This window comes from Myripristis murdjan, chromosome 7 (genome assembly GCF_902150065.1).
Source record: "Myripristis murdjan chromosome 7, fMyrMur1.1, whole genome shotgun sequence".
Taxonomy (NCBI): domain Eukaryota; kingdom Metazoa; phylum Chordata; class Actinopteri; order Holocentriformes; family Holocentridae; genus Myripristis; species Myripristis murdjan.
Window position 1 is genome coordinate 24,707,041 of NC_043986.1, and position 16,819 is coordinate 24,723,859.

At 42.9% G+C, this 16,819-nt stretch overlaps 1 protein-coding gene across 4 annotated transcripts in view; it reads left to right on the forward strand.

Annotated features, from left to right (window-relative positions):
• plekhg5b (pleckstrin homology domain containing, family G (with RhoGef domain) member 5b) overlaps window positions 1–16,819 on the forward strand; it is a 62,373-nt gene that overhangs the window by 17,521 nt on the left and 28,033 nt on the right. For 3 of the 4 annotated variants that reach the window (XM_030055458.1, XM_030055457.1, XM_030055460.1), the window contains exon 2: window positions 790–866. In XM_030055458.1, coding sequence (XP_029911318.1) covers window positions 790–866 — 77 coding nt within the window. Of the gene's footprint in view, window positions 1–789; window positions 867–11,169; window positions 11,353–16,819 lie in introns of those variants that run through there. The other variant, XM_030055459.1, reaches the window with a different exon arrangement.

Below are 16,819 nucleotides of genomic sequence, written 5' to 3' on the forward strand. Positions count from 1 at the left end.
GTCTTTCCCCTGCCCCCAGCTCTCTCTCTCTCTCTCTCTCTCTGCGTCTTCCTTCCCCGGTCTTACTTTCTCCTTCCTGCACGTGTATGCTCTGTTTTTCTCATTAACCAGACAGATAAATATTGGTGCGCCCGGGCTCTCTGTTATGATATCTTTATCGTGTGTGTACATGTGCGAGATGTAGAGGTAAACACCGCCTTTTATCGTGGCTTCGATGCAGTGCTGGCCAAGGCAGTCAAGTAGCTTTGGAGGTTTATTTGACATCGGTGATTTGTTATTCTGGAGTTGAGCGCGACGAGCCTCCCCGCGACGGGTGCACTTTCGTACACGACCAAAATAGGACTTCCTTTCATTTGCTCCGTTTTCTTCCTGTCGCTTAGGTCATTATTTATTTCTCTCTGATCTCCTCCCAACGCTGCACCACGCCCTCTTTCCTCTTCTGTTTACCCATTCTTCATAAAATCTTACTTTCTTTAGCTCTCTTTATTCCATTTCATGAGAGGAGTTCTTGGTCTCTATTTCTCTTTGTGTTCATAAACTCATTGGTGCTCACTGTCTAGCGTTCTAGCTGTCTCTTTCTATATCACAATACAATAACTGTGCATGCCTTCTTGATGGGCCCTACAATATGTTTTAGTGGCTTTACCAAGAAATGTGTGTGTTGATGTGTTAGATGGCTGGTTGGGTGGATGGTTTGGTTTTATGTCTCTGTTTAAGCCACAATTTCTCAGATTTTCAGGGTTTTTTTTAATTCATTTATTAATTAATTTATTTATTTTGCTGTTTCAGATGATAAGCCTGTCCAGGAAGAGGATTGGGTGGGGTGCCAGTATCCAGAGTGTCCTGAGCGCCGGCGGGCATCTAAGGTAAAGACTCAAGGGTGGATTGAGCGAGGTTCATGTGGGGACTGAGATTACTGGCAGGATAGGTCCTGGAAAAAGTCCCGAAACGTCTTAAATGGTGTCATCCAAATAGAGCCTTCAAAGGGCTCGAACACGGTTAAATAATGCATTTTAAGTCTGCTGGAAAGTTAAAGTCACTTCTAGAAATGTCTAAAAAGTGCTGCGGTTTCTTGCCGCGCTGTTTTTCCTGGGAGAAATCAGCCCGGTCACGCAAGCCAAGCAGACTCTGACAGTTGTTTTCGCTTTCAGTTGCAAAACGTGGTCTTACATTTCATATAACTGGCATTAAAACGTCTTAAATTTAACTTGATGAAACTTGCAGACACCCCTTGGCCCTGCACAGGTCCCCCTAAGCCCTTGCCCCCCCCCAGAGGTAGCCAGAGACTATTGGATCTCTGTGTCGGGGCCTCCGCTGCATTACAACACAGCTACGGTGAAGCAGAGCGCGGAGGCTGCTTTTCTTCTTTTAGGTGCTAAAAGGGGTGTGAGCAGCGAGGCTCTGTGTCTGGCCACTAGACTGTGAAATGAATTATTCCTTTGAAGTCGTTGCTTTCTGAAAACGGGAGTCTGGCCAGATGACCAGGCGCGGTGTCTGGTTGGCCTGTTGGTCAGTCGGTTGTTTGGGTTTCGTCGGCTTTGGCCCAAACTCCCTCCTGCCACCGGAGCTGCGCGGGCATTAGTCGGATTTTCCTTTTGAACCGAGATGCTGTCACCTGCTGTCCTCTTAATGGATCCACCGGAGAGAGAGAGAGCGGAGGGGACGAGGGAAGGAAAGTACCAGGGAGGAGAGAAGACGGTGACTTCAGACAGCACAGGGAGAGAGACGGTTATATATAGTTTTTCTCCATGGCAACTGAGAATAATAAAGTGGGGGAAGAGGAGAGAGCTAAAGAGCTTAACCTGCCCTATCCAGGCTGCTTCTTCTCCTGCTCCTCATATTATTGAGTCTCCCAACCCCACTTTCCCTGAAAGACGAAAAACACTTGAGCCCCGTCCGCCCCTTCTCCTATATGAAACAAGGGTCCTCTGTTACTGAGGATTTAGGATTTGTTTGCAGAGTTGCGTGTCTGTGTGTGTGTGCATGTATGTACTGTATGTGACCTGCTGTGGGACACGGGGGGCAGGGGGGTAGGTCATGTGGGACAAAGCATGTCAGACACCACATGTCTCCTTGGCCAATGTCACGGCTGATGTTATGTAAGGAGATTAGGAAAAGGTTTTCTAGCCCAGTGTGGACTGGGATGGCAGAGCACATGCAGGGTGGCCAGTGGGCCAACAGGGACAAACTAGAAAACGTCTTTGTTTTTATCCAAGGGCCACATCAGCCTTCCCGCTTACCTCTGCGTCATCTAACCCCACATGTCCCAGCCTGTTTTTTTTTTGTTTTTTTTTTTATCTAGATGAGCTTCCAGCTGCCAACAGTGGACATCCTGTTTGATGCATCAGTATTTTTCTACGTATCTTTTTCTACGTAATTAAAGGAAAAAACCCACCTGATGTCAACACTGTTGAAATACACCCTTTGGTGATGTGCCTTTGGGTCACTTTCTTTGTTTGGTTGTGTGTTGCTCTTTGTCACAACTGATCAGACAAAACATCACGCCAAAAGCAGAGCATTTTTTAATTCGCTAAAAATACATTACACAGGAAATGTCCAGTTATGGTGTCGATTTGTCACAATCATGACCAAAAGGGTTAGGGTTTTTTTTTTTTTTTTTTTTTTTTTTTACTTATTCCTTTGCACTGATGTTCAACAATCATACAAAGGAAATCCAGTGTGGAAGAGGCGAGATGCTGATTCCTTCACTGACATTAGCCTCAATAAACCAGAATGTAATAGAGCTGCAAAACATGTTTTTTGGGGGGGGTTTTTTGTTTTGCTTTGTTTTGTTTTTTTTGAGTATGTCCCGTCAAAGTAGGCAAGTTCAATTTTCAATTTCAATTTTATTTATTTATATAGCCCAGAATCACAAATTACAAATTTGTCGCAAAGGGCTTTACAGGAAATACAACATCCTCTGTCCTTGGACCCTGTTCAGAGACACTATGTAGCCCAAAAGAGTTTATTACAAATCTTTATCATAAAATACTGCATCAAGCATTACAATTTAATGACATTTAATTCGATTTATTTTTCCTTTTAACTGTCGTGTGGCTGTTGCTCCTGACATATTTGAGGCCTGTGGCAAGCTTTAAACAGCAGGGGGCAATGTCACAGCACCCCTGACCTCAAGCCCCATGTCTTCATCGCTGCTTATTCTCATCAAGAGCTAACTGTAATATTCTCCTGACCGTTGAGAGAAACAAATGTTTCCAGGCAGAATGGGAACATAAATATATCCTTTGACTTATACCCCCCGCCTCCTCTCCCCCAAAACAGATTTAGATGCATCAAAGAGGGCATTTTTTTTTTCTTTGAAAACCAAAAGCATTAAACTTTTATATTTCACTTTTAAGAGTTTTTAAACGACTCCGAACAATCCCTTTGAAGTGCCGATGGTTTTGGCAAGAGGACACAGAGCAGACACAAACACAGGCAGAGAGAGGGAGGTGGACAGAAAGAGAGAGAGAGAAAGTGAGTGAGTGAGTGTGAGAGAGAGAGAGAGAGGGAATAGAATCGAAAATGCTCCCTCCTTCCTCAGGCCTCCCCTCCGCTGCGTTTGGATAGGTTTAGTTGTAGACAGGTTCTGCTTTTGGTCTCCTGCTTCCAAAGGGGCTTCCAGTCACAGCATGAGTGGGCTTGGATTGCGTGAGCCTGCCTGCACCATAATTCACTGGAATCGCACCAGATGTCTGTTCTGTACTTGTGCTGCTGGGGCTCAAGTGTTGTCACCACATTACACAACAGCACACCAAGGTTGCTATTAGGCTTACGTGGCCTATCCGAGGGGGGGCTTGATGGGATATCTGAACCTTTTGCTGTGGGTTTCTGTCATTGAGTCGGATTTAAATCGGCCCACAGGTGTCCATCGCAAGACTGAGTTGAATCCAGAGGTGCTTCTGTGCCGAGCGCGGCCTGAGTTGGTGGGTTTTAGTTTAGATGTTGTTGGTTAGGGCTTAAAGCTAGTCTGAGCTTGCTCTCGGGATCCAGGCTCCCACATACAAGAGCTAATTATCCCTGATCGCTCGCTCTCCCCCCCTCCTTCCATCGCTCCCTCCCTGTCCTCGCTTTTCGTAGGGCAGGACCAGACAAGCTGTAAGGTGTGGGTTGCCTCGGTGATGGGCCCCTCCCAGCCCAAACAGCTGGAGGCACAGAGGAGAGGTGGATGATGGGAGACACCGTCAGAGAGAGAGAGAAAGCAGGAGGAATAGTTTCAATCAGCTGACTTGACTTAGCGCTGTCTGTCTCCCTGTCATAAATGGTTTCATTCTCTCTCCCCCGCTGTTTCTCTTTCTGTCTTCTGTCACCATTCAGTCGCAGAGTATGAGTAATCCTCCATTGATGCTTTTGTATCATTTCAGTATCATAGTAGTTACATCGACACATGCACCTTTGTAGAAGACCTTACAGAAGTTCTGTTCTGTGTTATGTGTGGTTTCATCCCTCAACTTTTAAATTAGCACTGAGCGAATAATTGATATTATATTGATATTGTGATACAAGACTAGAAATCATCTGGGATTTTGTATATCATAATATAATATAGTGTAAAGGCTGTATTACAGTAAAGGGATACAATTTTCTGAACCTTTTTAGACTGTCCTAGCTGTTGTATTTTTTGCCTCAGCCTGTTTGGGCATAATATCCACATTACTAATGATTGTTTAGAAAACGTCTTGTGGGTAAATATCTTAAAGAAAAAAAAAAAAAAATCCCCAGTGCAGTGCTGCAGACACTGTGCTGTAGGAGATGCCATCTTTCGGATGAAACGTTAAACCCAGGTCCTGGCTCACTGTGGTCATTAAAGATCCCATGGCACTTATTGCAAAGACCAGGGGCGTCCCCAGTGTCCTGGCTCCATCTGGCCACCTAATCATCACGCAGGTTGGTGCTGCACTTTGGTTTTGGTTGAGGTGAGTTTCCTCCCTCCCATGCAAAGTGCTTTGAGTATCTAGATCAAACGCAATATAAATGAAATCCATTATTATTATTATTATTATTAAAATCATAAAAGAACCAAGAGTCATCCCTAATATCATCACCAAATTGATATTGAGACTTTTGGTCAAAGCTGTTGTGATATTTGATCATATCCATATCTCCCAGCCCTTGGATTGTATATTGTTGCTGTACTATGCTAATACAAAAACTTCAAAAACGTGTATATGCTTTGCAGCTTTACTCAAATACAGAGGCACTGAATATACTGACTAAATGTGTGCTTCAGTCAAGTTATCAATCCATCAATCAGTTTTATTTAAAGTGCAGAACCACCATGCAGTGTGGTCCCAACACAATTTACAATTAAAATTAATATATAGTGCAGAACATAGAGCAAAGGCATAGAATTCTACAAATTAAAGAAAAAATAAATAAATTAACACTCAACCTTTAAATATAGAAACCTTTCTTCTTAACTGATCTGAACAGCGTAATTGGCATTGACAGAGAACATGCTATGGTCTTTAAAGTAACAGTAAATCACCATTAGGCTGGATGCCCACTTTCTGGATTGAAATGTTCTGAAGGATTAGGCTCCATTTCCAGGTAGAGATCAATTCATTTGGAGGTGTGATGCAATTATACTAAGTCAGGCAGACGTACATGGAGGTGTTAAGTGAGCGTGCATGACTGGAGCAGTCAGTCACTCAACACAGGCAGACTAGAGGGTTTTTCTAAACAGCTGTATGCGTCCTTTTAATTTCCTCAGCCTCTCCTCATCATTCTTGCTCTGCAGTTCTTTTTTATCCGTGGCTAATGAGGAACATGCAGTCTGTGTTTGAAAAGGTCTTGGACTTGATGGCGGGCAATGCTGTCATAGAGTTTATGGATGTACTCAAGAGTTATGAGAGATGGAAATATCTTCCCATTTGGTTCATGTGTGTGTGAGTGATCATGTACTGTGCTGTTTCTGGCCTCTTTGGGGCCTACAGGCAAGATCCCTCTTACTAACTCAAGAAAGATGACGACTATAAAACTGTCGGAGAAAAGCTGTTGGAGTTTTTTTGTTGCTGTTGTTTGGGTTGTGCATTAACAGAGGTTTTATGTTTGATGAACATGCCTCTGCTTCTCTAGCTCCTTGTTTAGAATTTGATTTAAAATCAGCTTCCTGCATGAGCACTATTGTAACCCTGGGTAGGGTGAATAGTTTCCCAAAAAAGTGCTTTTGCTCCAGAAATGTTCTTTTTTTCTTTCTAGTAAAAGCAACTATACTGTCTCAGTGTTACAGTTTCTCAGTATAGACTACCAATTATACTTAACTGCATAGAAATGGAGTTTCATGCAAAACAAAAAAATTAAAAATAAACCCAGGTGTGAGTGGTCTGGCTCTATAGCTACTCAGTTTGTCTGTTCAAATGATTTTATCCTTTCCAGAAGTAAGCTGTTGTGTTTGATTTACCCCTGAAGAGGAAAATATGTTCATAATTTTTTGATCACCATCCACATTTATTCCTGAGCGTCTCTACTGCAATTTTGTAACATGACAGATCATCGTGAGTTGGCAAGTGGCAAGCAAGTAGAAGCATGTGCGTGAGCGCTTTACTCCCTTTTGTCTGACGCTATCCGTCTGCTTTCATCAGCTTTGGTTTGGTACTGATTTGATTTTGTACACTTGCATGTGACGTGACAGCAAAGCCTATATCCTGTGACAGTAAATCTGTAAGAGTGACCATTGGCTTTAGTACTGTTCTCTGCAATTTGCCAGTTAATCCAATTAATTCTGCATCTACTAGTTGAACATCTCTCTCTCTCTCTCTCTCTCTCTCTCTCTCTCTCTTGCTCTATTTTTTTTCCTTTCCCTATTGTGTTTTTGTATTTTCTCTACTGTATTTAAGAGAATGTGCTTCTTGTATTATTGTCATAATGCAATGCCTAGTGACTAACTTGGGGGTTTTCCGATGGATGATTCAACTCCTTGACTTTCAGGGTCAGTCCTGGTAAGAGTCTTGGAAAAAAAATCCTCTCTGAAGTAATGCAAGGATTAGCCTATTGATGGCAACAGTGTTCTGCAGTACTGTCATAATGCTGGACTCATTTGGACATCACGGTACTGGAGGAAAGAGGCCAAACACCAGCCACTTCTCAAAAAACAGTCCATTGACAGTTGTCTGTTATTTTAATCATTTTGTACCCAGGAAAGTTTCCAGCGATGTCCTGCTTCACATTTTATCAGTCACACACATCAGTGCCAATTCAATCTTAGTTAAATATAGGAGGACATCAATCACCTTCACCACAGAGAAGTTGGGGGTTAAGTGCCTTGCTCAAGGGTACCTTGATAGTATTTGTTAAGGCAAAGGAGAGAATTATAAATCTTCTTTTTCTAGCCACATTTTCCCAGCTGGTCCTAGGATTTTAACTGGAAACCTTCCAATCACAAGCCCACTTCTTCAAACTCTCAGAATAAAATATATCATGACCCAGCAGAGGAACCAAAATCCCTCCTACAGCTATTTTGAAGAAATGCCTTCTTCATACAAAAGATTTTCACAGCTGTTTAGCTGCATTGTATACCTCCTACAGAGAGCATTTTTAAGAAACCAGAGAATGCGTTTTTAAGAACCCAACATAAACTATATTATAAAGGCAAACTTTTTCATGTGTACTGTCACACATGCCTGAATGTGGGATGGTTGAATCAGAAACTGTATCATATATTACTGTTGTTCAGTCTGTTTGGGCAGGTGAGAACGTGTCAAAAAATCTAATCCAGGGTTGTCTACTTGAGGCCCATTTGCAGCCACCAGGAGCAGCACATACACCCATGACATCATAGGTTTGAATCCTACCTTGGATGGGTCTTGCATGTCACCCACATCTCCCTCATCTTCTTTGTTTCTCTTTATTGTAAGCTATCAAATAAAGAAGGAATACTAAACCCCACAAACTGAATACAAAATGCCTCTGATCCACACCACACAACTGTTGGCTGGCACTCCTGGAAAAAATGGTCCAAGGCCACATCTGAGCAAACCCCACAGTGTTTCATTTGGGGTAGAAATGCAATCTGAATCAAATCATCACTGGTCCTTCCTTACATTTTAACACATCTAACTAAAATGGAAGGAGTCTCTGCCTTTATATCTGTCCTTTGGTCATCCTGACAACTGTTCATCTCATCGACTTCACACTTGGAAATTGTATTGTTGAGGACCCAAGGAAGTGTAGTGACGAGTGTGAAGTTGTTTGGATGAGCAGTTCTCTGGAAAACTACAGCAGCAACACCAGAAGCCAAGCAATCAGCCTGTCCCTGTTGGGCAAGTTTTGAATGGGCACTGCACTAGTTGTTTTCGATTCTCCTGCCATCTGTAATGAAGATCTTATATGTCTCTAATGATCAACATGTCTGCATGAATGTAGCTTTTTTGCTACTGAAGTGCGTGGTCCTGATATCTATAAGCAGTGTGAAACAAAATCAGCCCAATGCCAATGAACTTCACTGATGATTAGGACCAGACTGAACATGCTACAAAGACAAAATCATAATGAAGTGCTTATGGCAGTTTAAAAGACATTCGCTGTTTTAGAAGTAGGTTTCCCTCATGTTTCTAACACGGTAATCAGCTTATGACTGAATAGTGTGAGTCTAAGTTGGTTTGAGGACGTCCATGAAGTAATTTTTACTAAATGTGAAAAGACCACATCATTGACCGGCAGTCCATTTGAGAATGCACTTTTGAGTTGAATGCCATTTGACCTTTTTTGGCCTGACTGGACAGATTGTTTATGAGCGTGTTTCCAGGCTCTCACTTGCACTCTCATGACGTTCTAGTCATCTGTGTGAACCAACCCACGGACGTCTTCCCCCGTTACTTTGCTTTCCCAGTCCTTTTGGGAGCAATGGACCAGAAAAAGAGAGTGACGATTCTGAGCAAAGGCACACATGTGGGGACGTTATGTTGTCATTTATCTCTGTGTTTACTTTGCTTGAGATGGTGACTCAGGGTATTTCTGCTGGAGTACAGTGACGTCTTATGAAAGAGCTGGTCATGAATGAGTGGTTGATTACAAGGAAATACAGCTCAGTTTAGTTCATTGCTGTTTACTTGAAGCATGACAGGCCTGCCTAACCTAGATCCTATCAACCTGTCATCCATCATACGTTTTGTTAAGATCCCCTACAAGATTACAGCATCAGACACAGGCCGGCAGTAATGCAACACCTCTGACAAATGGAAAAAGGGGATGTCTGTCCGTCAGAGTTTGTGTAGAAAACCCTTTTGTCATGTGTCCAACAATAACACAAACAAGCTGGATGTTGAGTTATGTGTCCATCCACAGAATGTCTTGTCAGGGAAGTAAAAACGCTTGAACGTTGGTCCCAGTGACGCCAGCTCAACCCCCTAGGAGCATCCCTGGCAGGAAGCAGCATCTCGGCAGACAGGGGAATAACAGGAAAAGGGTACCTGACTGATGCTGCAATGGAAATGGCCTTGGTTGGATCGACCAATATAACCAGGGGTTCAAAGCCTTAAGAGAAGGCCCCCAGTGAGGAGATGGGCTGAGAAAACAAGCCCAAATCCCTTGCATGCGAAGAGCCTCCTCATGGTAAATCCCACTAATTGTTGGTTTGCTTTGAGCTTTCTAAGAGTGTAAACAAGTGCTGGTTAATGAAGTGTTCTGAGTAGAGGCAGCATGGCTTAGCTGGAGAGGCGATAATAAGCTTGGAAAAATCTCCAATTCAAAACTTGTTATTATCACAGTGGAAATGAGTAATCGCTGCTCCCTAAATCAGTCGTAATGTAAACCTTACCACGCAACTGTGGAACTTCCAACAGCCTCACGGGTAAAATATTCTATCTTTTAATCCTTCCTTACTCCTCATCATTACTTTTTTTTTTTTTTTTTTAAATCCTGTTTTTTCTCACTCTGCTTTCCTCATCCTTGTTATCTCCCCTCTCACCTTTCCCTTTACTCAGTCTATTGAAGACTCGGCGTTGCGAAAGAATCTTTATCTTACGCTCATTGCAGGGTTAATGCCAAGGTCAGGCATCAAGGGAATGCTGCTCATGTTCAGCCCCACATTTTCTGCCTCCAACAATGGCAGTGCCACTGGGGTCTAATCCTTCAGGGTAATTGCATCGCTGCTGTCCCTTCTTTTAAATATAGTCTCCTCTAATTAAGGCTGACAGCGGGGGGTGGTGGGGCAGAGACAGAGTCCGCACTTTGCCTTGTTTTGAAGGACAGGGAGAGGTGAGCACTGCCCCCTCCCTCCTCCTCCTCCTTCGACCCTGTACAATTCCCCTTCCATTCCCAACATGTGGCCCAGAGCCTGGGGGAGGGTCCCGAATTGTTTTTGTGAGCTAGCTAATTGTGTAGGATTTAAACATGGCTCATAGGCTTAACCTGAATGACAAAAGAACAGAGAGTGGTGGGCTGTTTGTGCGTGTTTATGGTCAGTGCAGTGGTCCCTGCCAAGGCATGTGGCAGGCACAAGCAGCCTACCAAAAGCCTGTGAAAAAAAAAAAAAGTGTATAATTAACAAACAAAAATGTAGGTGTGCTCTCTTTCTCTTTGTGCTGTGCACCCTGGAAAATTACAATTTGCTCCTTTGGTGAGCAGAAGCCCTGAAGAAAACGCGTCTAATTTAAAGGACAGATAGTGTATTATTACACGGTATGATGAATGTATGGTGACTCTGAGTTGAAGTGTTGGTGTGAGGTTTACGTCAGTACTTCCCGCTTTGCATCCTCCTATTAATAACAGCTTGCTTCTTTTTATAGAGAGGACTAATCCACAATTGTTTTTTTGTTTTTTGTTTTTTTGAAGGAAGCAACCTATAGCCTACTCCCTGATCTGACTCAGTGTCAGTGCCAGGTCAAAGTTCAAATAAAGGGACAAGTACGGCAGGAGAGTTGAGCACAGAAATCACTAGGGACAGAGCTGATTTAGAGAGAATATAAAAGAACTATTTTTACAGACACATGGAAAACATGGCTAATTGTCCAGAAAAAAAGAAAAGTAGGTTTCCATATTATTTTGCATGAGTCAGCCAGGATGTGTGTGAGCTTGTGTGATTGAGAGGGAAGGCGGGGTTGACATGAGTGTGTGTGTATCAGCGTGTTCTCAGAGGACTGCCTTAGTAAACAGTCTGCCTCTCAGCTCCCACATGTTCTTGCTCATTCGACTCCGGCGTCGATCGCATCAACATTATTGCGTCTTTGTGTGAGATCGTGACGTTGAAGGAGCCTCTCACGCGCTCACACACACTTAATTGAGAGAGAGCTTGGCTCAGGTTGGGATTTCTGCCCTCACCGCCTGCCATCCATTGAACCTTGGAACTACTAATCAAGTCTTCCACTGAAACTCGGAGGGCTTGGTTTTTCTGGGAAGAGGTGTGTGTCTATGGTAAGTGAGCACCTCATGAGCTTATATCTTCATGGCCGCGATGGCGCAATAAAAGTTAAATCTGTGTTTTCTCGGTCTAGCCTGAAGTAGGTTTTTGTGCTGCTCTTTACTCATTGATTGTGATTCACTCACCGCAAAAGAAAAGATGGTGAACGTGCTACATGTGACAGTAAGTTAAGGCAGATTTTGTTTTGGTTCATTTGTTCACCTTCCTTTCTCCCCGTGTCTCACTCTCCGTCTCCGTCTGAGCTTTTCTGCTGGCTTCCAGTCATGAGGATGGCGCACACATCAGCGTAGCCCGGCAGCCTTTAAGTCCGTTTTTCCTCCACTGTCTGCATATTTCACATCTGCTTCTAATATCAACAACGCAAGGTCACCTCTGGCACCCGCCCGGGCTCTCTCTCCTTTCCATACTCTCTATACCAAGTTGAAAGCTGCTTCCAAATAATCAATTTCCAAGTCAAATTTGGAACAGGTTGTGCCTAGATCAGCAGTCAGCACAAGTTCTAATTTGAAAAGGGGTACCCAGATTGTTTTTTTTTTTTCCCTCTCTCACTTCCTCCTTTTTTGGCGTTGTACACCGCCCTCCTGTCTATCTCTCCTTCTCCTTCTCCTGCCCTGAAGCTATGGATAGGAAGGCTGGTTGCGTCACAGTCCAGCCAGCATTGCCTGAGACAGCCTTCAGTACACTTGACTTTGTTAGAGCACAGAGAGAGAGAGAGAGAGAGAGAGAGAGAGAGAGAGAGAGAGAGAGAGAGAGAGAGAGAGAGAGAGAGCATCTACTGGTGAGTGTGGTCTTATTGATCAGCCTGAATTGCTTGAAATCGTCACCACTCGTTTACAAGAGCTCTCTTTCAGGCGAGGCCATCTTTAGTTCTTCAGTCCTAAGAGGATTTAGTGGTGTTTCTCTACTTAAGCAGCAGATCCAGTATGGTGTTTTTCCCTCAGTGATAATATGGCATGGCAGTTGCATGCCTTGTAAATGGTTAACCTCGCTGCACGGTGAGGGTCTATTCTCCCTTTGGGCAATAAACCACAGGGGAGATTTGCCTCAGAATTTGACAATGAAATATTTAAGATTATGTTATAAAATGGGCCTGAATCCCATTTCTAACCTGCACCCGCTTGCGTTTATATTTGGAATTGACTGAACTGGAAAGGGCCCTGATCCCAGCTTTACTGTGGTGTAACTGTCTCCTGTTGGATGGACAGGTTATGCACGTCTCACCTTCTGCATGCTGTTTTCTCCACGTGAAGCGAGCAGGCAAAGCGTCTCCCTCGCTGCATGTCGAAACACACTTGTCCATGGAATGCATAGCCTACTTCACAAAAAGGAGTTATTTCCTGTGAGCGTGTCCTAGGTGTTTGCTCTGGAGTTTGTGGCCGTCTGTGACAAACACGCAAGCCTACAGCATATAGTGCCTGTTAAATAGATACTTCATCCATTTTGAAATATTTCATGTTATTTCACTTAAACATTATGTGTATGGCGGTCATGATGCTGTCCTCTCATAGCTCACATAGCTAACAGTAAGCAAATATCCGTATGATTAGCTTTCGTCCAAAATAACCACCTACAAAGTTTAACAGCAGTTTTACATGCATTATTGCTCAAAAAATAAAACACAAATATGGTCACTGAGCGTACAAGCATGATATTTTTGCTCAAATTGCTGTTTCTGTTTCAACTGTGGCTGATGTGTCTTGCGCTAGCTTAAACAAACCGAAAACAAGACTTCTGGCTAAAAATTAAAACACATTATTTTCGAAGTCTATAGCGTCGTGAACCAGTTAATCGAATCAAATACAACTGATATTTGTGAAATTGCTGTGAAACCGTGTTTGAGTGGGTTTATACTGTTGTTTTTGAAGAGAGCTAACCAGTTTCAACAGGCTAATTGTTGTAGTAACAGTAGCTTAGGGGCTATCTCAACAATATGGAATTAAATAAAAGAAATTATTTCTTTTTGAAATGTTCAATTCTCATTAAATTCTTGAATCTGATAAGTCAGTGACACTAAAACTGCCGTTAAACCTTGTTTGAGTGGCTTTATACCGTTATTTTGTGAGAAAGCTAACGCTGTGGATAGCTTTGCAACAGGTAATTGGGGCAAATCCAACCAGTATCAAATAAAATAATATAAAATATGTAAATCTCATTTTAATTCTCAATTCCAGCACTTGTAAAACTACTTTTAAACCTTGTTTGAGTGGATTATTTTTGAATAAAGCATACTAGGGGTATATGTAAACAATTACAGCAGACTAATAGCACTGGGGCCATCCAGTCAGTATCAAATAAAACAATATCAAAGGTTTCAAAATGGGTGAACTGTTCCTTTAAGATAGGACAGCTGGGCTCAGACACCAGCCATTAGTAACTTTAAACATCAGATGGAAGAGGATGTCAGCTTGTCCTGTCCCCAGGAGGCTTTCAGTTCCTTTATCTCAGTTTATGAATATGAAAGTCACTCTATCTGTTACAGATAAGAGGCGACATTTCTGCTAAATGTCTGTGGTGTGTAATCTGGGAAAAACCAATCCTCCTCCTGCAACATGTGTCACCGTGCAAGGGAGGATGACATTATGAAATACTGCCCCCAGTCCCAGCATGTGCCTCAAGTCCTATCAGGCACTCATCAACAGATGAGTCAAGGCAGGCAGACTTCAATAGAGCATCATACACTCAATATGCTTTTACTGGTTTGAACTTAGTTCAAACCAGGTTTTTTTTTTTGTTTGTTTGTTTTTTGTTTTTTACATTTTAGTAGTATCAGTAATTGTTTACCCTTTTTAGAAACATGAAATAGGCCTATATGGTTTTGTTTTGTTTTGTGAGCTTGAATCTGGTTTATCACCTGCAGACTTGACTTTTGCATGTGATGACATCATCTTCTCTTAATCATTCCTCTCCTTACCTGCATTTGATCTCTTTCATGAATGGATGCTATTCATCAGAGTTTATCAGTATAGGCCCTTTTATGAACATATTCAACATCTGTTTGGGTCACACACACACACACACACACACACACACACACACACTTTGCTCTCTCCTTGGAGGATGAAACACAACAATTGCCTCCGTTTGAGCAAATCCATATGTGTCTGAGGAGTGAAGACTGTACTGTACCAGAATGAGGAGACTTAGTGAGTTAATAGGAAGCAGGCAGGCAGGCATTGTTGTTGCATAAGGACCACAGTTAAAAGCCAGGCCCTGGCACTCCTCCTCCTCCTCACCCAGCCAGAGGACAGATGGCGGCAGAAGAAAGAAAGCGAGCGGCAGCTCTCTCTCCCCTGCCACTCCTCAACCAACGCACCGTTTATTTATTGAAAAATAAATCAAACCTGGACCAGGCCTGACCAGGCTCCCCCTTTGATCTCTGGCAGCCTTGCTGGCCGCTTTTTCCAATCCCACCTACTGGGCCACAGCTAATGGCAACTGTGTAATGTTTAGGAAACCAGGCTCTCTCCTCTGCACATATAGGGGGGCCCTATGGGGTCGTGTGGACTGCTCCCATGAGGACCATGAAAATTAGCTCCAAAAAACAGGTAGCAGAACAGTAACATGTTGCAGAATCAGGACTGGCTTGGTCTCTGTCAGCTCAGCTTGATGGAAAGCACACTCCATCTGCAGGCATTTGGTTCTTAAAACGTTTTTTTGTGCCAATCCATCATGCTTAATGCAGTAAAACTGTAAGCTGATACTGTATTTTTATCTGCAGTTATGAATTTGCCAACTGTCGTTTATAGGTTGTGAGGAAGGCACCTCTCTGCAAGAGGCTGTGAATGTGGACGTTTCGAGTTGGAAAGCGTCAGCGCTTCACCAGTTATTAATATCTATATTGATTTTTAAACCTTCTAAATGAAGCAGAAAGTTAATGTGGGATTTCAGTTATATTATTTCAGTTATGGATGGATGGAAAGGTTTTCAAAAAATATAGAAGAAACAAAAAATATTTTTACTGGTGTGTTACACCTGTGTTTGTGTTACTGCTACACATACTGCATTGTATGCTGTTGCATGACTGTACCGATCTGTGTACATTTCAAAGGTCAGTGCGTTTGTGTATTTGACTGTGAAAACGAGACAGCGGTCGTCTCCTCTTCTCAGTCACAGACTATGAACCACTGATGATGTGTACTTTAGTCTGACACTCGCGTTATCTTTGACTAGTTTGATGCTTTACACTGCATGAGGTGGTACGACCAAAGTCTGTCTGGGTTTGGGTGTGTGTGCGAGTTCACAATAATCTCAGTATTTGAACAAGACCATGCATGACTGTACGCCATCTAACCAATCGTTTGCGTGCATGGGCGTATTTATTGGGATCCATTAAGGTGTCTCTCTCTCTTTGTCTCTCTCTCTCTCTCTCATGACCATGAATGCTTTTGTATGTGTGTGTGTGTGTGTGTGTGTGTGTGTGTGTGAGTGAGAGAGAGAGAGAGAGAGAGAGAAAGAACAAGGCCAAGGTGTGTGTTACGGAGGAGAGGGTGGGAGACTAAGGACATTGACTTGCAGCTACTGTGAGACAGCTGAGCCGACGCCTCCAGTTCCTCATGACTGATGAGGAGTGGAGTTAATGCTAACATAAGTTACTGCAGAGGGGAATTGCACCCAGTTGCCAAATCACGGATAACTTACATGTCAGGACAGGACCGTAAAGCAGCCTTTTTCTGTGGGAGTGGAGTGATGGCAAGGATTAAAGTTGGCCTGCGTAACACAGTGGAGTGTATAGCTGGATGTCGCCCACAGTCTCAACAAAGGACTGTGTGAGGACTGAAGTGCAGCGAAACCTTTTAGTGTCACACAGAAACTCGGCCCAAACAATGTGGCCTCTGCTCAGCTCAGCCACACAATATTAACTATTGTCCTAATATAAAGCATTAGTCAAGCTGTTCTTTTGTACCCTTGATTTCTTGTTCTCTAGCGTGTGTGTGTGTGTGTGTGTGCATTCTGTGTGTTTGTGTTGGGAGTGTGGGAGCAGGCAGAGGTTGATGATGGTCTGTTGGAAGAACAGCAGGGATTTTAGTTTGCTCTTTGGGCGTGGGCATCACCAGGATAAACAGCTGTGTGTGTGTGTGTGTGTGTGTGTGTGTGTGTGTGTTTATTGTGGTAGGGCAATAAAAGGGTGGGAATTGCTCAAAAGTTCCTGTTATCACAATGCTTGGGTGATGATAATAAAAAAAGATCCAGATAAGATTTTTTTTTTTTTTTTATCTATTGTTTTGCAGGCTTGTGATACTGCAGTATTTATATCACATAGTGTTCAGCTGTCTCCATATGGTTGCAGTAACTTCAGTTGTTTTTATTTAGGGCTGAATAATAAATTGAATTATTATTAAAAATCTTAGTTAAGTGCAATATCTCAATTGCAGGAGTTGCAACCTTTTGATAAGGGTAAATGTGTGACAAAAAAACATCATAAATGAAATACTGTGGTGTTACAGAGATGCTACAAAACAT